General features: G+C 54.0%; 1 protein-coding gene across 2 annotated transcripts; it reads right to left on the reverse strand.

Moving 5' to 3' along the window:
• Positions 1-421: 421 nt before the first annotated feature.
• On the reverse strand, positions 422-24257 carry TMEM8B (transmembrane protein 8B). Of its 2 annotated transcripts, XM_081881447.1 has the most exons (13): positions 24152-24257; positions 18172-18361; positions 14930-15137; positions 13699-13832; positions 12462-12733; positions 11091-11443; positions 8089-8185; positions 7790-7913; positions 6692-6834; positions 5296-5474; positions 3308-3454; positions 1668-1784; positions 424-892 (listed from the first exon to the last, which is right to left on the reverse strand). In XM_081881447.1, exons 1-13 carry the CDS (start codon positions 24225-24227, stop codon positions 548-550), a joined length of 2385 nt encoding a protein of 794 aa, XP_081737573.1. In that variant the 5' UTR covers positions 24228-24257; the 3' UTR covers positions 424-547. The 2 variants fall into 2 exon arrangements, with proteins under 2 accessions (XP_081737574.1, XP_081737573.1); XM_081881448.1 differs by lacking the exons at positions 14930-15137; positions 24152-24257 and having other exon boundaries at positions 422-892; positions 18172-18262.
• Between the last annotated feature and the right edge of the window lie 448 nt (positions 24258-24705).

The following is a 24705-nucleotide window of genomic DNA, read 5'->3' on the forward strand; positions in this document are numbered from 1 at the left end:
GGCTGCCCTCTCCTTCTTGTGGGGCAATCAGTGCCCAAAGGGCAGTGTGGGTCCCACCCACAAGCCCTGGCGCATTCAGGAGCTCCCGCAAAACTTGCCCCACTCCTGTTTGGGGCTGCTTTGCCCCCTCGAGTCCTGGTGCTGGGGAGCTCAGCACACAGCTGCCCCCCTCCCAATTCTCTTTCTGTGCCCTTCTTGCTCTGGTCCAGGCCTGTCCAGGATTATAGGTCCATTGGCACCGCTGGCACATCAGATGGTCTTTACAGCAGCCCTGGAGCTGACAAGGGGGTGACTCAGCTCCTTGTCCTGGATCGTGGTGGTTCTGCAGCCGCAACTCCTCCTCCTTTCCTGCCATGGCCCTGCAGGCAGCCGGGTGGGCATCCCATGGAGGAACCTTGGAATGTTACAGGTGAGGTGGGTTTGGGCGCAAGCGTCCCGGCAGGTGGGCGTGTCTCTGGCCATGGGGCGCCAGTAGAGGGATGCTTGCCTGCCTGCCCGCAGCCCCCACCTGCCCGCCTGCCCCCCTCCCCGGGCAGAGCGGCCCCCATCAGCTGGTGCAGACGCTGGTGACGGAGGCCCCCGCCCCGGGGTCCACCAGGCCCAGCTCCTCCTGCTCGTTGATGCACAGCTGGTAGCCACAGCCTTTCCGGCGAGGGAGGGGGCCGGCCAGGCCGGGGGACTCGGGTTTGGCCTGGGGGGGCAGCAGGAAGCCCACGCTGCCGGCGATGAGCATGTGCCAGATGCTGTGGATGTAGAAGTAGTTCTCCTCCGTCTCCACAAAGGCGTAGAGCAGCACCGCCGAGGCCGCGATCAGCGCTCCGGGCAGCAGGTAGAAGGTCCAGCGCTGCCACGTGGGAGGGTAGCAGTGCCTCCGGCGGATGCTCCGTGCCGTCTGTGGAGGAAGGAGAGGGGCGTCAGGACCAGTTCCTTAGGTCCCATACAAATAAGTTCTCTATTCATGGAAACAAAGGAGAGACGGACAGGAGTTCAGGGGCCATAACTCCAGGTATGTAAGCCGGCCAGAAATCTTTGCCACAAAACAAATGAAATGCCGTGAAAATCCCTGAAACGAGAAGTAATCGACTACAGAGTTAAACTAAATAACAAAAATCAAGAAGTTTAAGGAAAAAATTAACCTAAAATTGAACAAAGACTTAAAGAGATGCCGGCTACAAAACTCGTTTCACTGGACTAATTAGTTTCCTCAGAAGGAAATAAAGAAATCATAAACCTTAAATGATTTTAAACAAACTCAAGAGCAGGACTGAAACGCTTCCCTGAGTTTACAAAAAAGGTATGAAAACCTCAATGACAAGTTTTAGACATAGCCCTATTTAAAGAAAGCCAAGCAGTAGTAATAAGGAGTTGAGGACTTGGCTGTGAAAACTCTAGTATTGCCTTTACAAAAAGGTTTTTAAAAACTTAGAAAGGAAGATGAGATAAGCTGTTTTAGATTTTAAACAAACCTGAAAAACAGGGCTGAAATGCTCCTGACTGCTGCTATAGTCGATTACTTCTCGTTTCAGGGATTTTCATGGCATTTCATTTGTTTTGTGTATTTTCTTGGTTCCGTGACTGTCTTTTCCCCACTAGAAATCTTTGCCAAGCGGCCCTGCCTGCCCCCAGCCCTTCTGGCAAGAGGGCGAGCGAAGTGTGTCTCTACTCACCCAGGCGACGGCCATGATCCCTAAGGCAAAGAGGCTGGGGCCCAGGAGGTTCCAGAGCCCGTGTCGATCCAGCTGCAAGGCCATGGACAGCAGCATGGCGCCCAGGAGGTACAGCACCTGCCATGGGGAGAAAGGGGGGGGGCTGTGTGAGTGGGGCAGAGGAACCCTTTGGTGTGGGTGCTGAAGATGCTCAGGCAGTGAAAGGGTTAAAACCATGTTGCGGGGGTGGGGGGGAGCCAAGAGGTCTTCCAAAGAGGTGGGGAGGAATATCCTGAGCTGGATTCTTCCTGTGTGCCTGAGAAGTTGCTTTTTGCTCTGTCTAATTACAGTGGTGCCTTGGTTCTCAAATACTGAAAACCCAGAAGTAAGTATTCCGGTTTCCTAACATTTTTTGGAAGCCAGACGTTGCAGCTGTTGGCTATTGTTTCCAGGATGCCTGCACCAATCAGAAGCTGCTCCTTGGTTTTCAAACATTTCAGAAGTCAAACAGACTTCTGGAACATATTAAGTTTGGCGCTTTTGTTTTTGCTATTTATTTTGCGTTTTTGTTTTTGAGTCTTTTTCGGTTAATTTGTTTTTGCGACTGTGTGGAACCCAGTTCAGCTACTGACTGATGGATTGTGTGACTGCAGAAATTGATAAAAGCCCCCCATCCAAACAATGACTATCATCAGTACAGGTAAGGGGGGGGGAGTACTGTATTTTTCCATGTATAAGACGCCCTGGCTGCCTCCTCTCCTCTCCTCTCCTGGTGAGGCTTGTGGGATGTGAAACACAAGAGCAGTCAAGTACAACATTCCTAGAGTGAGCATGTTTACACCTGGGGAGGAATGTTTGTCCAGCCAGCAGGTAAACTTCCTGTTTCCTTCTGGGCTGGGGCAGACTTCCTCTGCATGTGACTAGGGTTGGGCGTGGCCTCACCTGTGCAGGTAACAACAAAAGCACAGGGCAGGGCAGACATCTCTTTCTCTTTGGCTACATGCATCAAAGAAGCAACATCTGCTTAGCCAAAGATGCTCTCTTGGCCTCCAGCCGAGAGAGGACAAAGGGACTGTCTCCTTATGAGATAGTTTCCAGGTGTATGTTACTTTTCTAAGCTAAGTCTGCCTTCTGGAATCCGATTGTGAACAGAATGATGTGTGAGTAAACCCTTTTATACTTTTATAGAAGACTGTGTCGTGTCTTATCTTTTATGAGGGAATAAGGGGAAAATACCAGAACAGTTATTATAGAGGCTTTAGCGAGCCTGAGCAAACACATCCACCATGAGTTTAAAAAGGGGAATGTTACTCTGCTAAATTGTGAACTTGTTAACACAAGTTGGAAAGACTATAATCAGGCAATATCTCCTCTCCTGCATCCCTGAACATTCCCACAAGGCTGCCCCCTTCTTCCAAGGAAGCCCCCCCCCCCAGCCACATAAGTGGCCCCACTGGTCCTGCCACAAACACCAGTGACTCACTGTGGGCATCCTGCGTGGCACTGGCCTTGCAAGGAAGCCCTTCCCCTGTCCTTCTTGCCAAGCTTGTTGCAGATCATAGAATTGTAGAGTTGAAGGGGGACCCCCAAGAGTTATCCAGTCCAACCCCCATAATGCCGGAATCACAGCTAGTGACTCCCCACACCTTTGGTCACCTCACCTGCTTAATGACCATCTGGAGGCGGGCCATGGCAATGACGGTGACCCAGACGGACATGAGGGACCCCAAGAAGTCGCAGAACTGCAGCACATCGTAGTCCATGATGCAGAAGACCACGATGCCCGGCTGGTCACAGGCGTGGTAGAACTGGAGGGACGGAAGAGGGCAGGGGCACCGGAAGCTGACTTTTGTCACGCAAAAGCTCTGTGGGACTTTCAGGTGCCACACGGCATCTTTGCTGTTCTCGCTGCACGTGATGCCCCGATGGGGTCTGCGCTGGCGCTGACTGAGCAGGAGGAGCAGAGGCAGGGGGAGGGTTGGGCAGTGTGGGAAGCGCAAGGGAAATGCCAGCTCCCCATGTGAGAGTGAGGAAAGTGTCTGGGAAGCGGCTGAACACGGAGCAAGCTGTGAGGGCCCACCAAGAAGGCAGGAATCCTCTTCTCTAGTTGCTTTGAAAATGAGGCTGCAGAGCTTAAAGGCGTCCCAGGGACAGGGACAGAACTAGCTGTTGGTGAGGCTGGCAGTGCCAAGGCTGCAGGCCCAGGGAGGCCCAGCACTCCTGCATTGCATTAGCAACAGAGGCAGCAGGCCCTGGCATTGCTTAGGTGCCAGGGAACTCGCCCCGCTGAAACGAGAGGGCTATGGAGCCGTGAAGGTTGTTAAGATCAGGAATGGGGGGGGGGCACTTAAACAACTCCCCAAAAAACCCACGTCCCCACCACAGCCTCTAAATAAGGCCAGGACAATGACCGTTGACACAGGCACCAGACATACACAACAGAAAATCAGTCCATAAAATGGTAGCAATAAGCAGAAACCATGTATTGACAATCCAATATAGAATCAAATAATCGCCAAAATTCAACGGCTTGACCCATTTCCTTGGTTCCAAGGGCTAATGACTCCTCTGGAAGAGGGGAATCCAGGGCTCCCCTGTCTCCATAATCCCTTAGGCATGAGGTCACATCCTCCTTCCTCCTTTACAAGGTGGGAACTTAGCCACACAATAGGAGGCAGGAGGCGATCAAGACAGAAACCCATCAGGATGGTGGATTGCATCCTGGTACTTCCAAAGGAGAAGTACTCCTTTGCAGGAAAGCCCTGCAGCCAGGGGGATGTGTGAAGACTTTTATTGTTCTTTAGGAAAGAGGGTAGTTAAAAGGTGTTGGGAACTGGGATTATTGACGGGTGGGGGATGGGCTCATGTTTCTACATGCCAAACACTCCTACTCTGTGACATATTTGTGATGTATCAATGATGCTGTTGAAGAATGTATTATGGGAAATGGGGAGAGGTCTTAAAAGTTCATGCAACCCCCTGCTCAGGACTCTTACTCCATGTGTGTGTGAACTTTGCTGCAACAAATTAGATCCGGTCTACTGACTGCTGTTTGCTTTTTTACTTGGCAGGAGATTCCTTCTTTTGCTGACCAGGAGAGACCCGTGGGGACTGGCACCCCAACAAGCTGGGCAGTGGAGCAAACCTGCACCCAGACTTTTCCCTTCACAAGGTGCACAGGAGCCGAGCTGCGCTTTGCCCCCAATGTAACTGCTGCGGTTTTGCTTCATTTTAACTTGGCTGCAGACTCCTTTTTGAATCTGACTGATTTCTGGACCCACAGGGCTAGACCATGGCGAAGTTGGGAAACCCCTTTTGCAGGGGGTACCCCAAGTTTTATTGCTCTTTAACGCGTTGGGGCTCAGTGTTGTGCAGTCAGTGGACTGGGGGACTAGGCTGGTCCCCTCAATGTTCCCAGTAAACTAGAGTATTAAAGCCTAGCGCCGCCTTCCCAAAACCCAGGAAGCTTCTGCTCGGCTTTAGGGCGGGAGGTGCAATCCTCTGATTGACACACAAACCCCCCAGTCACCTTCACAAGCGTCGCCTCTGGGCCTACCTGTTCCCCTACGACCAGTTTCACCGCATGCTGCTGTTGGGGCTCCTGGCAAGACCTCTTGGGCCTGGACCACCCATCCCTCCTGCCACTCACCGTGGAGAAGAACATGGTGAAGATGTAGACAGCAGCCTCCAGGATGTAGTTGCTCCGGACAGCGATCACCACCGGAGGCACAAACATGAGGTTGCTGAGGCAGAGAAGGAGGGTGGAGAGGAGCTGGAAGCCGTAGGAGAAGGCAGCTGTGTTGTCGGTGCAGCCCCAGCCGCTCCAGCCTGAGAGAGAGAGAGAGAGAGGGGAGGGGGGGAGGGGGAGAGAGAGAGAGAGAGACAGAGACAGAGACAGAGAGAGACAGAGAGAGAGAGGAGTCAGGGCTGGCAGCCACAGGGGGGACCCAGAACAAGAGATGCTGCCGTTAGGGATTGTTCTTAGGTAAATAAGGTAAATAAGGTATACTATTCATTTCATCAAATCGTAAATTTCAACGGAAGTAACTCATACAGTTCAACAAACGAACAAAGCAGAAGACCCAGTGGATCAGATCATTCTCTAGTCAGTTCATGCACAAGGTCCATCTGTGCAATAGTGTTTGGGCTTCATCAGTAGGTAAAGCTCATATGTGATATTACAGGACTGCGAAACATAGGCCAATATTCTGGAAATCCTTGTCTTAGACTCTGTGAAAGGATTCTGTAACAACCTTTTATGTGGATTGTTTGGACCTTATGAACAGACAGGTGGAAAAGACACTTTTACATGGACGGACCAGTGCATGAACTGACTAGAGAATGATCTGATCCACTGGGTCTTCTGCTTTGTTCGTTTGTTTACATTATGAGTTACTTCCGTTGAAATTTACAATTTGATGAAATGAATAAAGGTAAAGGTAAAGGGACCCCTGACCATTAGGTCCAGTCGTGACCGACTCTGGGGTTGCAGCGCTCATCTCGCTTTATTGGCCGAGGGAGCTGGCATACAGCTTCCGGGTCATGTGGCCAGCATGACTAAGCCGCTTCTGGCGAACCAGAGCAGCGCACAGAAATGCCGTTTACCTTTCCGCTGGAGTGGTACCTATTTAGCTACTTGCACTTTGACGTGCTTTCGAACTGCTAGGTTGGCAGGAGCAGGGACTGAGCAACGGGAGCTCACCCCGTTGCGGGGATCCGAACTGCCAACCTTCTGATCGGCAAGTCCTAGGCTCTGTGGTTCAACCCACAGCGCCACCCGCGTCCCTGATGAAATGAATAGTATACTTTATTTACCTAAGAACACAGCTGGTTATGTCTCGTGTGTTTATTGAGTGGGCTTTACATGACTATAGGTTGGTTTGTTGTTGTTTTGCCATTAGGGATTGAGCCTGGACCTCCCACTGAGCTGTGGCCCCTCCTTCTGGTCCCAGGCTCTGGTGACCGGGCAGAGCAGCTTGCTCTGAGAGGACGGCGGCATCGCTCTGTCTCCCCCCTCTGCAACCCAGACTCCCGGAGCAACTCACCCGCTTTGCACTCGCAGGCCGCGTACAGGTAGTTGTTGGTGCGCAGGAGCTTGCACTGGCCGTAGGGGCCGCAGTCGTTAATGCAGGGGGACAGGTAAGTGCGCAGGTAGACCTCGGCCGTCACATTGCCACAGGGCTCCAGCCTGGCAGGGGGAGAAGGAAGGCGGCTGAGGAAGGGGCAAGGGATCCCGGGGCACTGCAGGGTGCCTGTGGGAAGGGGCCTGACAGGGAGGGAGGCAGTGTGGTGTAGAGGTTAGAGTGCTGGGTTCGGACCTGGGAGAACAGGGTTCAGATCTCCACTGAGTGCCTTTGGAGCCATGCGCTGCCTCTCCGCCTAACCTACCTCACCAGCTTGTTGGGTGAGGATTAAATGATGAGGGGGGGGCACTTTGCAGGGGGTTGGACTTGATGACCTCTCTGGGTCCCTCCCAACTCTACAATTTTATATGCCCTTTGAGGCCCCTGGAGAAAAAAAGATGAAATGTTTTGTAATGTGAAATTATGATGTTGATTTATAAATGAGAATGTGATTATAGATAAAGAAGTGATTGTGGGAATGCAAAAGATATGTTATAGGCTATAGGGATGTCAGAAAGAGAAGTAGAAGGAAGTCCAGGCTCACTTTGAGCAAATAAGATGATGTGAATATGTGTATTGAATTAAAATGAAATATGGAAAAATTCAATAAAAATTATGTTAAAAGAAAAATATGGACTATAAATGCAACAAACAAGCAAATGGAAGAAAGTCTTTGCAGAAGAATGGGGGGGGAGGCAAAAGTGCTAGAGGAACCCTCCCTCTTCCTCTGGGCCCCTCCACCCTGCCCCCTAGACAAGGGTCAGGTATTATTCGTCTTGCAGGTGTCAACCCCAAGCCCAGTGGGGTGCAGTGGGGCAAGTCTGCTTGTAATGACAGCAAACGCACACCCAGATCCCACTGGGGTGGGGGCAGAAGTGGCTTCAGAAGTGGCATTAAGCCCCCCCCCATGTGTCTCCCTGGAAGGAACCCCCCCCCCCGTTCCAGCCAGCCCCTGCTGGAAAAGGAGGAGCTTTGGGGGGAGGGCGGGGGGGTCGTCGTCCCTCCTGCTGGCAGCCTCACCCACGGTCGGCGGCACAGAGCAAGCGCAGACTCAGGTACCAGCTCCCAGTCTGGGGGTACGGGATCCGCAAGCGGGTCAGGGGGGCCGTGGCGTTGATGGACAGGAGGTACCCTGCCAGCAGCTCTGCCAAGGGAGAGGAAAGCAGCAGGTGAGCCCAAAGGGTGGCCCAGAACGTCACCCGCTGGCTACCCACCCACCTTCCCCGCCTGGCAGGGGGGTCTCCCCTTCACTCTGCAGGGAGGGCAGCCCTGGCAAGCCACGGGGGGGGGGGCAGAGGTTAACCTGGCCTGAGCCTTACCTGTCTCGCAGGTGACTGAGGAGTTCTCTTCGGATGCCAACGGGACCTCGTGATTCAGGCAGGCGAAAACGGTGGCGTTCTCCCCTCGCAGAGAGGACTGTGGAAAGAGACGGCAGCCTCTGGTCTTACTGAGTTGTCAAATGTGCCCTTGAGGTCATTGCCTCAAGCATTCTTCCACCGTGGGCAGGGTGGTGTCCCAGACCCACCCACACTTACCCACCCCTGGACCACTTGTGAACTGCTGAGGGTCTTCGTGGACCACTCACAGATTTTCCTGCCTGTTGTAGAAATTGTAATGCACCAGGCCAGATGTGTGATTTTAAAATTTCAATTTTCATTGCTTCACTTATTTCTTATGTTGCATTTTAGTGCAATAAATCCAATATAAGAAAGAAAAGTAGTAATAAAAATATAATTAAAAAATCAATGTGGGTATTTAATGCGGACACATCGCAGACTACCTGAATGAATGGGTTCTAGGTCTGGTTTCTGTTTTGATTTTATATTACGTATTTTGTATTCTCATTTTGCATTTTTCTGTTGTGAACTGCCCTGGAATCTTTGGATGAATGGTGGTACAGTGGTGCCCCGCAAGACGAATGCCTCGCAAGACGGAAAACCCGCTAGACGAAAGGGTTTTCCGTTTTGGAGGCGCTTCGCAAAACGAATTTCCCTATGGGCTTGCTTCGCAAGACGAAAATGTCTTGCGAGTTCCTGCGGGGTTTTTTTCCTCCCCCCCCCTTTTCCTAAGCCGCTAAGCCGCTTATCAGCTGATCCGATAAGCCGATAAGCCGCTAAAAGCCGCTAAGCCGCTAATAGCACTAATCCACTAAGCCGTCAATGGGACGAAAAAAATGCTAGACGAAGAGACTCGTGGAACGGATTAATTTTGTCTTGCGAGGCACCACTGTATTATGTATTTTGTATTCTCATTTTGCATTTTTCTGTTGTGAACTGCCCTGGAATCTTTGGATGAATGGTGGTATACAAATTTATGTAATAGATGAAGAAGAAGAAGGAGGAGGAGGAGGAGGAGGAGGAGGAGGAGGAGGAGGACACGGACCGCTTGTCATCAACAGACCACGGTGGTCTTGGAATGCTTGAGCTAGGACATAACGGATGGATGTCTAATATATTTTAAGTAAATTTTAAAATTGTGGAATGAACCCTTCCTGAAACTGGTGCATCAGACTTTCAGTAAGAACAAAAGAAGAGCCCTGTATCTGGATCAGGCCAGTGGCCCATCTAGTCCAGCATCCTGTTCACACCGCGACAGCCAGATGCCCCAATGAGAAAAACCCACAAGGGGGATTCAGGCACCAGAGCCCCCTCCCCTCCTGCAGTTTCCAGCACCTGGGATTCAGAAGCATCGCTTCCTCTGACCCTGGAGCCAGAGCAGAGCCACCCGGGTGAGTAGCTGTTATCAGAAAAACGGCTCCCTTTTCCTTACACCAGAGCCCGTATAGAGTCCTTATGTGGGTTTTCTATTGGTAGGAGAAAATAACAGAGAATATTGAGAAGCAAAGCAGCTAGTAAGCCTGATCTTTATGAAACTGTTGCAACAGAACCCCCGCTCACCCCATGCAGGAGGGAGGAGAGGAACCCAGAACACTGGTGTGCAAGCCTTGATATAGACTTTTGAAATTGCCCACTCTGTAGCTCAAGACCACCCCAAAAACATCATCCATACATCCCAGAAAGAGGTGGTCCCCAGCAGAACTTTGAGTGTGCTGCTTCTCTCCTGCCTGCCAGGATACCTGATAATTTTTCTGGGTAGCCTGGCCATTCCTTGGAGATGGTATATACTTCCTGAATCTCTTACGCATATTGAGAGTGATACTTGCCAGGCTGTGTTTCCAGGGAGGTGTAAGCAGCCACTACAGTCCAAAGACCACTGGAAAGCTTTCCCCTTTTCCTTCCTCCTTGCAGAGAAATATTTGAGGTCCATTTGGGAGAGTCAAAATGGCTGCAGGATTGTTCTCATGTACTATTTCAGACACGTGGTTTATATACTTATGTACGAGTTTGCCTTGTACATATATGAACATTTAATTTATATATATATAAGACCTTAGAATTCCTATAACAAAGCCAGCGAGAGCCCTCCCTTCCTCCATGGATTTGTCTCATTTAAAGCTGAAATAAAAAAATTGAAGGTCATATATATATATATACACAGATATGAAATGTTCATAACTGCATATATAAACCACACATCTGAAACAGCACAGGAAAACAGCCTGAAACCATTTTGACTCCCAAACTGACCAAATGATTTCTCTGCAAGGTCAAGGAAAATGGAAAAGCCTCCCCATTGTCTTTTCCTTCACAAATCCTGTCTTAAGGGCACATTTAAGATATGAATAGGGTGTGAGCCTGTGACCTGGCCCAGGAAATAAGTATTTAACCACTACAAAATAATGGCCAGGCTCCCCAGGCAATCCAATCAAGTAAGCATTAACAGGTAACTTGCCAGACAGGAGTTTCTGTGATGTATGTATGATGTTTCTGGGGGTGGTCTTGAACTCCAGGGTGGGCAATTTAAAATGTCTCTATAAGGCCTTGCATATTTCCAGTTATAGATAGGTAGCCGTGTTGGTCTGCCATAGTCAAAACAAAATAAAAAAATTCCTTCCAGTAGCACCTTAAAGACCAACTAAGTTAGTTCTACGTATGAGCTTTCGTGTGCATGCACACTTCTTCAGATACACTGAAACAGAAGTCACCAGACCCTTCTAAATAGTGGGAAGGTGGGGAGGGGTATTACTCAGAAGGGTGGTGGGAATGGGTGATTGGCAGATAGCTGTGATGAGCCTGTTGACGACTCTTAACGTCTGCATGTTCCATGTTCAGCCTCAGCACCCCACCCTCCTGCTGGGGCCCCACAGGCCTGAGCTCCCCGCTCCCCATTAGCCGCTTCCTTGCCAGCGCTTCCCTTGCCCCCTGCCCACTCTGAGCTCCCACAATCCGAGCCCCCCCCCCCGCCACCCCCGGAGACTCACCACATTCAGCCTGAGCTCCAGGTTGAGGGCTCCTCCGCTGTCCAGGATGGGCAGGAGGTTGATGGCAAAGATGGCCGGCCGGTCGGGGGGCACCGAGACATTGGGGCCAAAGAAGATGTAGAAGTGGACGGAGAAGGTGTCCAGTTCGTTGCGCAGGGTGGGGCGGATGGGTCGGCAGCACTCGCCAGGCGCTGGCCCCGGGCTGGGCCCTGGGCGCTGGGTGCTGTTGAGCACAGAGGGGGGCAGGACTTCTGCCAGGGGCAGACCCCCCATGGAGCCAAAGGAGTGGGGCATGTTCAGGCTGGAGCCCGGCAGCTGGAAGAGGGCGCGAACCAGGCCAGTCCGAGAGCAGTCTGGGGGGGGGGTAGGAAGGAGCAGAAGAGGGGCAGGTCAGGGGACAGGTGCTGGCAGGGCCCCCTCACCCCCACCAGGTCTGTCTGTCTGTCTGTCCCCTCCCTTGGCTCCCAGGCCTCCCAGGCGCTGAACCCCGGCTGGCCAAGGGCCTGGAACCCCCCGTAGCCTTGTACCGCTTGGAGATTGTGGTGATGTGTAATGGTATTATTTTAATGTAATAATGATATTATAATAATTTATAATTTATACCCCACCCATCTGCAGTCAAACCAACAATCCATGTTTTGCTAGACAGGTGAATGATAGGAGCTGAAGCTCAGGGAGTTTTCCTGTAAGTTTGCAAGAGGGAACTCCGTGAGAGAGACTCCCACTGGGCCCTGACAGGCACAGAGCTGTAGATATTCTTCTTACCTGCAAGGTCTCTTCCTCGTCTCTTCACCACCAAGCCAGAAATGTGAGGACATCTGCTAAGTCTGAGTTCCAGTTCAAGCTAGGCTTAAGGATGCCTTTGTACCCGAATTACCATTGTAAGCCTGCCTGAGCAAAGCTGCTATATCTGAGTATTCTGAGTACAGTGGACACTCGGGTTGCGAACGTGATCTGTGCGGGAGGCACGTTCAAAATCTGCAGTGTTCACAACCCGCAGCGCCATGTCTGCGCATGTGCATGGCATGATTTAGCGCTTCTGCGCATGCGCAAGCGCCGAAACCCAGAAGTAACCTGTTCTGGTACTTCTGGGTCCTGAGCAGTGCGCAACCTGAAAACGCGCATCGTGAAGCATCTGTAACCTGAGGTATGACTGTAAATGTTATTTGCAGCCTCCTGGGCGGTCCTCCTCCTCACCCAGCCCTGATTCTTCCTTAGCTGAGGATTGAAGGAGCCTCTCCGTACCTTGCCTTGTTCCTCGGCCGCTTGCAGATTCCCAGGATGCCTTTGTAGACCCCCCCCCCGCCTGCTCTGCCCCTCCTGCCCCAGTTCCTCCCACCCCACAGCCTCCCAGCCCAGCCTCTCGCTCACCCTTCAGCTGCACCACCAGCTGGAAGTTGACGTTGGTGGCCACTCCCAGGTACTTCTCCACCAGGATGTAGTACCAGTTCTGCCAGAAGGGGAGGTCCAGGGCCAGGCGGCAGGTGGGGCGCCCCCGGCAGTCCATGGCGGTGGAGTTGTGCAGGGGGGGCGCCTTGCCGCGCACTTTTAGCCACAGCGGGCAGCCCTCCCCGCTCTGGTTGGCGCTGTGGCAGTTCCTCAGTTGCACCAGCACCCGGGATGTGTAGCTCGGGATGAAGACCCTGGAGAAGGCATGAGGAGGAGGTTGATTGGTTGGTTGGCTGGTTGGCTGGTTGGTTGGCTGGTTGGCTGGCTGGTTGGTTGGTTGGTTGGTTGATTGATTGATCCAAGGATCTAAAGGGCTCCCACCCTGCCCGTCAGCCTTGGCTCTCCCTTCAGAGAGAAGCAAAGCTCCTTTGAGCCCCAGGATTCCTGGGGAGAGGAGGTGGGGGCTCTGAGCCAGGAGGAGCTCATCCCAGGCTGCCTGCAGGGAGGGAGCCAGCCCTACCATGAGGCCATGTGAGGTGGCTGCCTCAGGTGACAGATGCAGAGGGGCAAGAACAGACTGCCTGTTGGCCCACTCCCAGGGCGGAAGGCAGAGTCAAGGGCCAGTCTGGCCAGAATGGAGGGGGGGGGCATTTCTCCATTGCCATGTGTCAGGCACTTGCCCTCCCCTGCTGGGCAAGGAAAAGGGGGTTTGGGGAAGAACTAGGGGGCAACTGAGGAGACCCTCGGCTTTTCTTTAGGGATGCAGTTCCAGCCCTTGAGTGCTGGGGGGGGCAGGATTACTGGGGGGGGGGGAACACCTCAGGACCCTGCATCACCCGTTCCTCTTTGCCATGCGGACTTCCAAGGAAAGGCAAGGTTGAATATCCAGCAGGAAGGCTGGGACCTGCATTAATTGATTATGAGAATCAAGCAAGTCTTCCTGTAGGTGTCCCACAGCATGATTAATTATGCAAATGAGGTCACTCTTTGTCTATATGCCCCTCTAGCATTATTAATTATGCAAATTAAGTAACTCTTCCCATAGGTGTCCCTCTGGCATTATTAACTATGCAAAGGAGCTTCTTCTTCCCATAGGTGCCCCTTTAGCAGGATTAATTATGCAAATCAAGTTGCTCTTCCCCTGGGGACCCTGCTAGTGTTTTCCCTCCTTCTCCCCCTCCCTACAAGCAGGGGCAGGGCATCTGGGGGGCGCACTCACTTGTACAGCAGGGAGCGGTTGTGGGGGGAGAGGACGTGCTCCGTCACATAGCCGGGGTACAGCACCCCAATCCCCACCAGGCGCTGGACGATGAGCTGGGGCTGGAAGAGGTACTGGCAGTCCTCAGCGAGGCCCTGTTGGCGGGGGGACGGGACGACACACGGTTAGAAGGGGGCCCCCCAGCACCCTCAGTCGGGCGAGTGGCCCAGATTCACCACCAGAACTTGCAGGAGGACCCCCCCCACACACATCCACCCAGTTGCCAGGATGACACCAAGCCAGGCGCCCCACCCCCAGCAAGCTATAGACTGCCCAATCACAGCAGCACATCATTCCCCCCCCCCCAAGCCTGCTCCCTGGTGATCAGCTGTGATTCCTGGGGCTGGACTAGATGACCCTTTGTGCCTCTTCCAACTTTACAAGCGGGGCTGGGCCCTGGCAACCCCCTCTCCCCACCATCCCCATCACCCTCTGGCCCCCGCTTCAGATTTCCACAGGGCTGCACCAATTGCCCCTCTCCCTAAACCTCCTGCGCTAATAATAATAATAATAATAATAATAATAATAATAATAATAATTTATTTATACCCTGCCCATCTGGCTAGGTTTCCCCAGCCACTCTGGGCTGCTTCCAGCAAAATATAAAAATACAATAAGTGGGTAGGTGGAAGCCCTATGCCTAAGATGTTGGGTGCTTGGTTGTAGGGGGGCTGGTGTGGAGCTGGGGCTGAAGGCAAGGAGCGGCCCAAGAGGGGGCTGGCGGTTCTGAGTGGGGCTGGGCTGCTGGCATTCATCCCCAAGAGTCGAGCCACGATGAGCTGCCTTGGACTGGGCCAGATTCCCTTGGAGCTCATGGACGCTCCTTCCTTGGAGGTTTTCAAGCCGAGGTTTTCAGGCCGTCTGTCAGGGATGCTTTCGTTGAGATGCCTGCATCCAGGGGGTTGGACTAGATGACCCCTCGGTGTCCCTTCCAACTCTATGACACCACCTGTCCTCACAGCCCAGGGCTTTTCACCTTGACTGCTTGCCACATCTCACTGCTTCAGGTCTTCCCCAGCCCTAGTCAAGAGACTCTCTTAATTGAAGGGAAAGCCTTAATAAAAACTACAATAATAATGAAGGAGTCATCCTCACCTAGGGCCGGCCCACCCATGAGGCAAGGTGAGGCAGCCACCTAGGTCAGGAAACTGCGTGACCTTTCCCCAGCCGAGAGGCTGAGCGTCTTCCTCACCTTGACGGAGATCTTGCCCTGCTCTTTGGGCAGGTGGGCAGCCAGGAACCAGTCCCCAGGCAGGGGGCTGGTGATGTTGAAGACGCCCGTGGTCCGGTTGGGCAGGGTCCAGGTGAGCGTGAGGGCAAAGGAGCCTGGCACAGCCGTATCCCGGGGGAAGTGGGTGCGCAGAGGGTTGATGACAGGGGGCGCCCCAGAGCGGAAGTACCTGCCAAGGAAAGAAGGGGAAGGTGAGCAGAGGAGCCAGGGGGGGGGGGGGAGAGAGATTTCAGGGGAATTCAGAGGGAGGGGGGAAATGGAGAAAACTGGGGGCAGGCGGGTGTCTATATTGATATATTCCATCCTGTGCCCAGGCCAGCAAGCTACAAAACAGCAACAGCAACACATTCAAAGCTCAAATGAGGGGTGATGGAGTCACAGACTCCTAGAATTATAGAGTGGGAAGGGACCCTGAGGATCATCTAGTCCAACCCCCTGCAAGGCAGGAAGAAGCAGCTGTCCCTGACGGGGAATCAAACCTGCAACCTTGGCATTCCCAAACCTCTCTTTTGAGTTGGGGAAATCTATCCCCAGTGTAGCCCGAGCAGATTCCTGTCCAGCCTCTCTTTTTGGGGGGATGGGGGGCTCCCAGGACAGAGTCTCCAAGCCGGCCATGGCCACCTGAACAGCCCTCCCTATGGCCAATCTAGTCTGAGGCAAGTACAGTCCATCTCCCCCCCCCCTTCTTTCCTTCCCAGAAACAGATGCTGGCCTGCTTGCCATCCCATCAACACCTCCAGCCAAGCTTCAGGCCGTCAGGGCTGCTGGGGGCAAAGAGAGTGTTTCGGTGCATTGGGAGTGTTTGGGTGCATTCGTGCTCCCCCATGCCTGGAATAGTCTGGGAAATGTTGCTGAAGCTCACTCATCTCTCTGCCCCACCTCCTTCAACATTGGGGGGCTGCAGAACCTCTGCTGCAGGTTTGCCTGACAGGCGATGCCAAAAGTGTGACAGGGGGGCCACCCTGTGATTCCCCCCCCATTGCCATGCATCAATCTCCCTTGCCCCCCCCCCCCAGCCTGGCCTGGCTTCCCCCACCGTGAGCCCCTGTGGGAGGGAGGAGTGGGACCCCCCTGCCAGAGAGGGGTTCTGGTTTCTTCTCCCCCAGGCTTGCTGGGGACTTGGCAGGAAGTGATTTTCCATCCTCTTTCCCCATTTTCTCCTGCGGGGAAGCAGATGGCGACGGGAGGGGTAGGGGAGAGCTCCGGTTGCCTTGGAGAAGCAACCATCGCTTCTTCCTTCCCCTTATTCTTTCAAAATTTCATTTCAGTGCTGGGTTATTAATATTGATCTTCAGCGTCGTGGTCTGTGTGTTTGTGTGTGTGTTTGTGTGTTTGTGCTCACGTCTCTGTGTGTGCGGCTTGGTAGGGAAGGAGCAGGAAGGTGACTCATGCGGAAGATGGTTCCCTATCTGGAAATCTCAGGAAACATTCCAGGCAACAGATGGTCCACTTGGCCAATGCCTCTTCCACCCTCTGAGGCTGGCCAGAGAGGCCCACCAGAGCCACCTCTTTGGGGCAAGCCATGACCACCGAAGAGGCCCAAGGGTGCTTCAGGTCTATGGGGTGGCCCCCAGGTCCTTCCCCCGCCTCCTGCTGCACAGACCTGGTGAGACAACTGGGACTTCTCCTCAACAGAAATCTCCTTGCCATAGCTACCCATAATATCCGTAGATTCTGGTATATAGGACGACTTGTTAACCACGGAAAAGAGGTTAAAAAGTCGGGGGTCGTCTTATAAGCCAGGCATGGCTGCAGTGGGCCGCAGGCTCTGCTCCGCGCCGGGAGGAAGCTGCCTGGCGAAGCTGCCCAGCAATGCTAAGCCGGCTTTGCTGGGTGGCTTCCTCCCGGCATGGAGACCACCACCCACTGCTGCTGCCCAGCGAAGCTGCTGAAGCGTATAAGACGACCCCCCAAATTGGCAGCTGCCAATTTGGGTGGTTGTCTAATACGCACAGTTGCCTAATATGCCGGAATCTAATGTACCATATTTTTTGCTCCATAAGATGTGCTTCCCCCCTCCTAAAAAGTAAGGGGAAATGTGTGTGCGTCTTATGGAGCAAATGCAGGCGAGAGGCTCTGCTCAGTGCTCCCTTTAAAGAGCCACATGGAGTCCCTTCTCCCTCCTCGGGGAAAAGCCCCCAAGAGCCACACACACACTCCGCACAGCTCTTCAAAGGGAGCGCTGAGCAGAGCCTGTGTGCGGCTCTTGCTGGATTTTCCCTGAGGTGGGAAAGGGGAGAGACGGGCTGCCCTTCGTCCCTTTCCCACCTCATGGGGAAAAGCCAGCAAGAGCCGCACACAGGCTCGGCTCGGCTCTTTAAAGGGAGTGCTGAGCAAATTCAGAATATTTTTTTCTTGTTTTCATCCTCTAAAAACTAGGTACGTCTCATGGTCGGGTGCGTCTTACAGAGCGAAAAATACGGTAGATCACTGCAATGCATGATACAAAGGGCTGCTTTTGAAGTCTTCCCAGAAACATCCATAAGCCCAGAATCCTCAGTGGGCAGCTTGAAGGCTCCAGGTCCTTCCCACTGGCTCAATCACCTTTCAGTCCATAGCTTGGCCTGGGGGCCCCTCAAGGATTCTGTCCTTGTGCATTTGTGCATTAAGAGCCTCATCAGATACGTTTCTCCAGGTGCCTCCACCATCAGAGATGAGGGCAGCCTCATCTTCCCCAGGCAGATGTCCCCACCAGGTGTCATCCGCTGCGTTTGACATGCCTTTGCCATTTCGAAGTTTGATGTGTGTCTCTTAAATATTGTAAACTGCTTTGAGACCCGAGGTGAAAGTTTGCTTCGATTTTATGTTTCAATAAAATGAACAATAATTTGGACTACAGAGAGTACAAGGTTCCCTCGCTAGGTAGGTCTGCCCCATTCTGAGCATTCCCCAAGAGATCAAGAAGCGCTTGGCTGTCCATCTGACCTCAGGAGGGATGGCGTTGCAGGACAGGCCTGGCTAGCAGATTGCAGGCTCATGAACCCTCTCCAATCTCACTGCAACATCGACACCACAGGAGGATGCAAAAGGAAGAGGCGACACCCAGCTCTTTCTCCTGGAAGCAGCCAGGATCCTGTCCCAAACCCAGCACTGCCCACTCTGGGGAAGCTGTGGGCACGGGGGGGGGGGCAGGAGTCTGTGCAGCCAGGAGGCTGAGGTCCCTCCCTCCCTCCCTCCTTGCCCCACCTTGCCCCCTGACTCACACAGTGATGCTTCGGTCTGGGCACTGGTCCCCAAAGGTGCCCCCCTGCTCTTTGAAGGTGATGAGGTTCCAGACGGCCACCACCGTGTCCTCTGGGATGCGGAAATGGAAGAGCTCGATGCTGGTGAAGGAGCGGAAGGGGTTCAGCTTGCGGGGGGTCCGGGTGAAATAATCGGTGACGAAGAGGCCGCCTGAGAGAGAGGAGAGGAGAGAAGTGGCAACACTGGAGCTCCTCAGAGTAGCCCTTCCTTCCCCCACCCTCTCCCCCAGTCTGCACAGAGCACTCAAAATCCCATGTTCGCTAGGTGAGCAAAGGATTAAGATACATGGAGTTTCCTGCACAGTCCCAGGCACTCTGTGAGGTCACTTCCTCTGCTTGTCCAGGTGGGAAGGGAAGCAGCAGGAATATCACTTTCTGCCACCTGAGGAACAGCTTCTTTCTTTCTCGTCATGCAGCCACAGGGAGAGGATACGGGGCCTGGGCACAGACACCACCTTTGATCTAAACCAGGCCTAGGCAAACTCCAGCCCTCCAGATATTTGGGACCACAATTCCCATCATCCCTAGCTAGCAGGACCAGTGGTCAGGGATGATGGGAATTGTAGTCCCAAACATCTGGAGGGCCGGAGTTTGCCTATGCCTGATAAACCATATATTTTGTCATCTAGAAATCTGTTTTGCCTGACTTATTTCACTGTTATTTTCAGCTTGATTCACAACTGCAACTTTATGTGATTCAGCAATATTTTTATATTCTTACATTGCAGACTTCTGCGTTGTTATTTTGTTCAGAGGGATAATTGTAGAAAGTGACATAGCTTTGTCCCACGTTTCCGTGTTAACGCTGCAAAGGGTGGTATATTTTTAACTCTGTTAAACCAGACTCTAATCTTGCTCAAGTGAGTAAGCAGAAGGATAATTAATAAATAATATATCCTATTATGTTTTCCAAATCCATTCCAACAATTCTCCCCCTTTATGTTGCAATGCCCTGTCCACATGGCCAGCCCCTCTCCAGACATCTCTCACAGGGGCAAACAGTCAGTGAGCCCCACACGTTAGCTTTTCCAGCCCTGCCAGGAATTAGGCCCATTGATCCAGCCCCTGCCCTACGCCCCTGCCTAGCTCAACCCTAATTGGCAGACCAAAGCTAGAAATGAGAATCTCTCTCACCCCCAAATTAATTAATACACAAACCTTGTTCTTCCCAGCTGCTGCCCCTCCCACCACACCCCTTGTGCACCTGTGTGAGACGCAGCCATGAGCATGCTGGAGGGGGGGTGCCAACGCCTCACGCCCCACCCAAATCTGCCCTCTTCCTTGGCAGATTAACAGATCTGAGACTTTGAGGTCCTCCTAGGGGTTGGTCAGGTTGGTTCCCACCAAGGTTCCAGGTCCAGGGGAGGGTGCAAAAACTGCACCTGTCCACTCTGGCTCCTCTGGCGAGGGTGCAAGGCAACTTAGGTGCACCTCTGCTTTTATGGTGCAGCATTAACATAAGAATCAAACACTGTTTAGTGTAAGGAGACTTTCCTTCAGCACTCCTCAGAGCAGGGAGCCTTCCGTCAAGCTCCTGCCCTAGCCAGCCACAAACAGCCTCCACAGACCACCTGTTGCCTAACAGGTGGGCATTGCCTGGCACTCCCTGCTCCATCCCCGTGGAGAAGCCCAGATTAACTCACTTCCAGCAGGAGAAGGAACAAGCAAGAAATCGCAAGGCCATCCTGTGCAGAGCAGCGAGATTTCTCTCCTACTCTGCAGAGAATGGAAAAAAAGACTCCTCAGCTTCAGAAGTGAGAGAAGGCAGCAGCTGACAAAGAGAGGAGCCCCTGCCATGGCTGGTGTGCGGGAAGAGAGGAGCAGCATGGCTCTGGAGCGGCTTCCTTTGTTGCACAGAAGATGGATGGGAACCTGCTCTGCTTCTCTCTGCAAGTGGGCAGCAAGGAAGGGGGGGCCAAGACTGGCAGCTTTGCCTGTGGTGCATTAGCAGCCCAAGGAGCCCCTAAGAAGGAATACAGAGCCTGCTGCCTCTGACCAAGGGCCCAGCTGGTCCAGCATCCTCTTCTCACAGGGGCCAACCAGGAGCCTGGAGGAAAGCAGCCAGCAGGATCTGAGCACAAGAGCAACTCTCCCCTCTTGCAGTTGCAGGCACACGCGCTAAACCCTGTCTGTGGTGCCCACCCCTTTACCCCAAATGATAAGACAAGAGACCAGAGCATGGGTTCAAATTGGCCACAACTTGATTGAGCTTCAGAAGTGGGGAACTTGGCCCAGGCCTTGGCAGGCAACCCTCTCAGCCCGCCTGGCTGAGGATATGCAGGCAGATGAGGTCCACTGAGAGGGGACTGCAAAGCGCAAACTTACACAGCATGCCCTTCCACTGACCTCCTCCGGGGAGTTTGACCTACATGCCGCCGCTCAAGCAGGTGGGTGGCACCTGCCCAGGTGAGACCCGCTGGGTGCTGCAAACCCTGCCCACCAGTGGGGAAGGGAGGGCGGAAATTCCCAGCAACTGAGATTGGGAAGCATTGCTGCCTCTGCCTGTGGAGAAGAGAGCAGAGCCATCCTGGCTAGGAGTTACTGACATCCCCTTACTTCATGAATTTGTGTAATCCTGTTTTAAAGCCATCCAGGTTGGCAGCCTCCTGGGCGAGCAAGTGCCACAGTTTAACCCTCTGCTGCATGAAGATGGACTTTCTTTCATCTGCCCTGCATAGACTGATTCTCTCTCTCTCTCTCTCTCTCTCTCTCTCTCTCTCTCTCTCTCCAGCATATGAGAGTGCAGCTGTCTACAGGTTCCTTGACTTTCCGTGACCAGGGGAGCATTTGGAATTGTTGTGGCCTTCACAGCAGTGTCTGAACACACCATGTGTGGCCTATAACCAGCCTGGCCAACAGTGCGGCTGCTTCACTCTGAACCAGCCAGAGTTTCTGAACACTCTTCCAGGACAGCTCTTTGGGGAGTGCACTGCAGTAGTCCAAGCAAGATGTAACTAAGGAATGTCTCCATGTGGCCAGATCTGATGTCTACGCAAAAGCACTCCTGGCCACTGCTGGAGTCAGAACATCCAGGCTCAGGGCTCAGTCAGGGTGTTCCCCCAAATGGCCAGCAACCCACTCCTTGACCAGATGAGCCCCTCCTCCCTGACCTTTCTTGTCTCCTGGCCAGGACCTGGCTGTCTTGCCTAGACTGAACCTGAGGTGCCTCCCCCTCCTCAAGTCTGTTCCCAACATCAGGTGCTGATTCAAAACTTGGTTCAAATTCCTTCCATTTAGATGGAAAGGAGGGGGAGAGTAAGCTTGGTGTCATCTGCATACTGGCGACACTGAACCTGAAAACCCAAAGCAACCTCACCCGTTGCCACTTTCTCCCCCCTCCTCCTCCCCATGAGTTTTGAACCTCCATCTGCACCAGCCAGCAGAGTCAACAGAAAAGAACTAGTTACAGGTAGGTAGCTGTGTTGATCTGCCATAGTGGAAACAAAATAAAAAAACTCCTTCCAGTAGCACCTTAGAGACCATCTAAGTTTGTTATTGGTATTGTCTAAGACCATAAAATTCCTATCACAGTATGAGCTTTCGTGTGCATGCACACTTCTTCAGATGCACACGAAAGCTCATACCAATAACAAACTTAGTTGGTCTCTAAGGTGCTACTGGAAGGATTTTTTAATCCCCCCCCCCGACTACGGCAGACCAACACGGCTACCTACCTGTAACTAGAACGATGGAAGGCACCACACTGAGCCGCATGAAGAGAAAAGAACTGTGCAAGTTTTGGTCCAAGACAGCAGGAGGGCTTGAGGCTGGGCATGGCTGCCTCAGTTCAATGGCCAAGGGGTGTGCCAATTCCCAGTAGCCGCTTCCTCAGGTAGGGCTGGGCAAACCCTAGAGAGACACTGCCAGGCAGTGCCAACAGCACTAAGCTGGCTAGACCGAGGGCCTGGCTTGGCAGCTTCCTAGCCACCCCCTCCCTTCTCTGTGAAGCACAGTGTACCTAGGTGATTTTATATAACAAACAAGTGAGCCTGGAGCCCCTTTGCAATGGCATTGCATCTGAATCTAGCGGCCTCTCCTGAGACCATCTGCTGCCTCTAGGATACCCAGATTTGGGGAAAGGAGATCACAGGATGGCTTCTGAACTACCTCACAGCCACGATGCTGGCAGTCCCTTTCTTCCCCGCTGGCATTTTCTGGGCAGAGGCACACTCCACCTTCTAGCTGAGAGCGAGCGAGAGAGCGGCGACGTGCGCATTCCAAGTCTCCAGAGAAGACAAAGAGGAGGTGCCTTAATGAGGGCGATCCCCTCCAAGCCTGCAGGCGAGCGGCCTTAATGGGAAATCCCAGCAGGAGCTGCCCAGACTCCGGAGCCTCCCGGGGGCGCGGAGAAGACAGCCCAGCCGGGGGCTTTGCAGGAGCAAAGGAGCGGAAGCCCCCCCACCCCAGGCCCGTCCTTGGCGAGGCGTGTTGGGAAGCGCATGCATGTAAACAGAGGAGGAGGCTCCAGCTGGATGCCCACTGCCAGGCGAGCGTGGTGCTTCCCTCCCAACAAAGCCCGCGCCTCGCACAGGGCCCGGGCTGTAAATCAGGCTAAGTGCTGTCAGCCTCCGCCATAAAATACTTTTTGTAAGTTCAAGGGAGCACATATAGTATTCTGCCAGCCATTTCCCTCTCCATGAAAATGATCTCATTATTCTTGCTGAAAGCCATCAATTACCAGGTAATTAAATGTCCTGGGATGTTAGTGACAGTATCACTAAATCTACGCCCGGAGTTATGAAGCCCGGCAAGCCACGGACGTCGCCGGCTCCAGAGAACGATCGGCGGGCAAGACCCAGGCAGGAGGGTGTCCATTAAAAACGGCAAATGTGCTCCCCGCCCCCCGCGCGCATGACCTCCTATTTAACGAGGGAGGGGAGTAAGACCGGGCGGGGAGAGTGGGAAAGCAGCGGAGGCGGCAGTTCCCCAGTTGGGAGCCGGGAGAGGAATAGGCAATGAGAGCGCCGGGGGAGAGCCCTCGTGGTTTATTTAACCAGCAACGTAATGACGGGTAATTTATTCCCGTGATTGAATTTAGACGAAGAGGACAGGAAGGGGCCACCGAGGCTACAGACAAAGGGGACTCTGTGCGCGGGGGAGAGAGAAGCGATGGTACTGAGAGGCGGCTCGGAGGAGGACAAGGCGCTTGCCTGTCAATCTCTTCCCAAAGCCCACCTGGTCCGTGTGACCCGCGCATCAGGCGAAAGGGAAGCTTAAGCCCCCGGGGCGACCGGGGATCCCCCCCGCACATCCTTCGACCGCTGCCCCCTCCCTTCTTCCGACCCGTGGAGGGTCTTTGCATCGCTCCCCTCACTGTAATGTCCTCAGGGCAGAGACCTGGCGCGCCCGCGCGCATCTGCCCACTTGTTTTACTCTGGAAAACAACATTATTATTCATTAAATTTCATCCGAAGATCACAGGGCGCTTTACAGTACAAAACGCGAACGGCTGGTAACCAGTTTACAATTCAGAGGGACCCCTCTGAGGCTTCCCAGCTCGATTATCTCAAAGCCCTTTGGGGTTGTTGTTTTTTAGGAGAGGGGCGTAAATCCTTAGCGGTCGGAAAGTGGCGAGCAACTCCCCAGAGAACTACCGGGTAGAGGGCAAACGGGGCCGGTCGGGCGGGCTGTGGCGACCCTCTCCCCGCCGGTCGGCCGGCCTCCCCTCCCCCAGCCAGCTGGAAGGCAGCTCCCGCTCCCGGCCGCCCCCTCCCTCCCTCCCTCCCTCCCTCCCTTTCAGCACCAGGGCGGGGGACAGCACCCCGGGCCTCCCAGCCGCGGCCTCATTTCAGCACCACGCCGCGCTCGGACAGCTCCCGGCCGCCGCGCCCGTTTCTCTTCCCGCGGGGGCGGCGCTGGTCCCGAGACTCCCCCGCGGCACGCGCGTTTCGGGGGGGGGGCGCCCTTCTCCCTCCCCCCGGGCTCTCCCCTCCCCACTCACCGGCCGGGCGTCCCAAGCTGAGCCAGGCGAGCAGCTGGAGCAGCAGCTGGAGCCGCCCGAGAGCCGCGCGGCCCATGCTGCGCCCGGAGCCGAGCCGAGCCGAGCCGCCGCCGCCGCCTCCCCGCCCGCCTGGACGCTGGGCTGCCGCGCTCCAGCAACAGCAGCAGCAGCAGCAGCAACCATGACGTCAGGCTCAGCTGCCGCCCGGAGCCTCCGCGCGTCCCCCATTGGCCCAGCGCACGAGGCTGCCTGGGGAGGCCACGGCCCATTGGCCGCCGGAGCTGCCCGTCACTCGCCGCTCTGCAGCGCCGGCCGCCTCCGGACCAGAGACCGGCCAGATGCTGGAAGAGGAGGAGGAGGGCGCCTGGCGGAGCTGCCCGGCTGGGGGAAGTTCGGGGGGGGGGGCCTTCCGAGTGCCTTCGTAGAGCAAGGGAGAGACTCTGAGAGGGCCCTGGGGGTGAGCCGCCAAGCCCTCCTTGCGCCTGCCCCCAGAGTCTGCTGGGCCCACCGGGGAGTCTGGGCTTCCCCACCATCTTCCAGCTCCACAGAAGGAG

This window comes from Podarcis erhardii (assembly GCF_964252035.2).
Source record: "Podarcis erhardii genome assembly, chromosome: 11".
NCBI classification, from domain to species: Eukaryota; Metazoa; Chordata; class Lepidosauria; order Squamata; family Lacertidae; genus Podarcis; species Podarcis erhardii.

What these genes read in the sequence shown, in the direction of transcription:
- TMEM8B (XM_081881447.1), bottom strand. Translation starts at nt 24,227, where the DNA reads ATGGGCCGCGCGGCTCTCGGGCGGCTCCAGCTGCTGCTCCAGCTGCTC. An exon ending in CCAGACCGAAGCATCACTGT is followed by an intron (nt 15,138 to 18,171) that starts GTGAGTCAGGGG and finishes TTTCCTTGGCAG; the next exon opens with GTACTTCCGCTCTGGGGCGC. An exon ending in AACCGCTCCCTGCTGTACAA is followed by an intron (nt 12,734 to 13,698) that starts GTGAGTGCGCCC and finishes TGCCTTCTCCAG; the next exon opens with GGTCTTCATCCCGAGCTACA.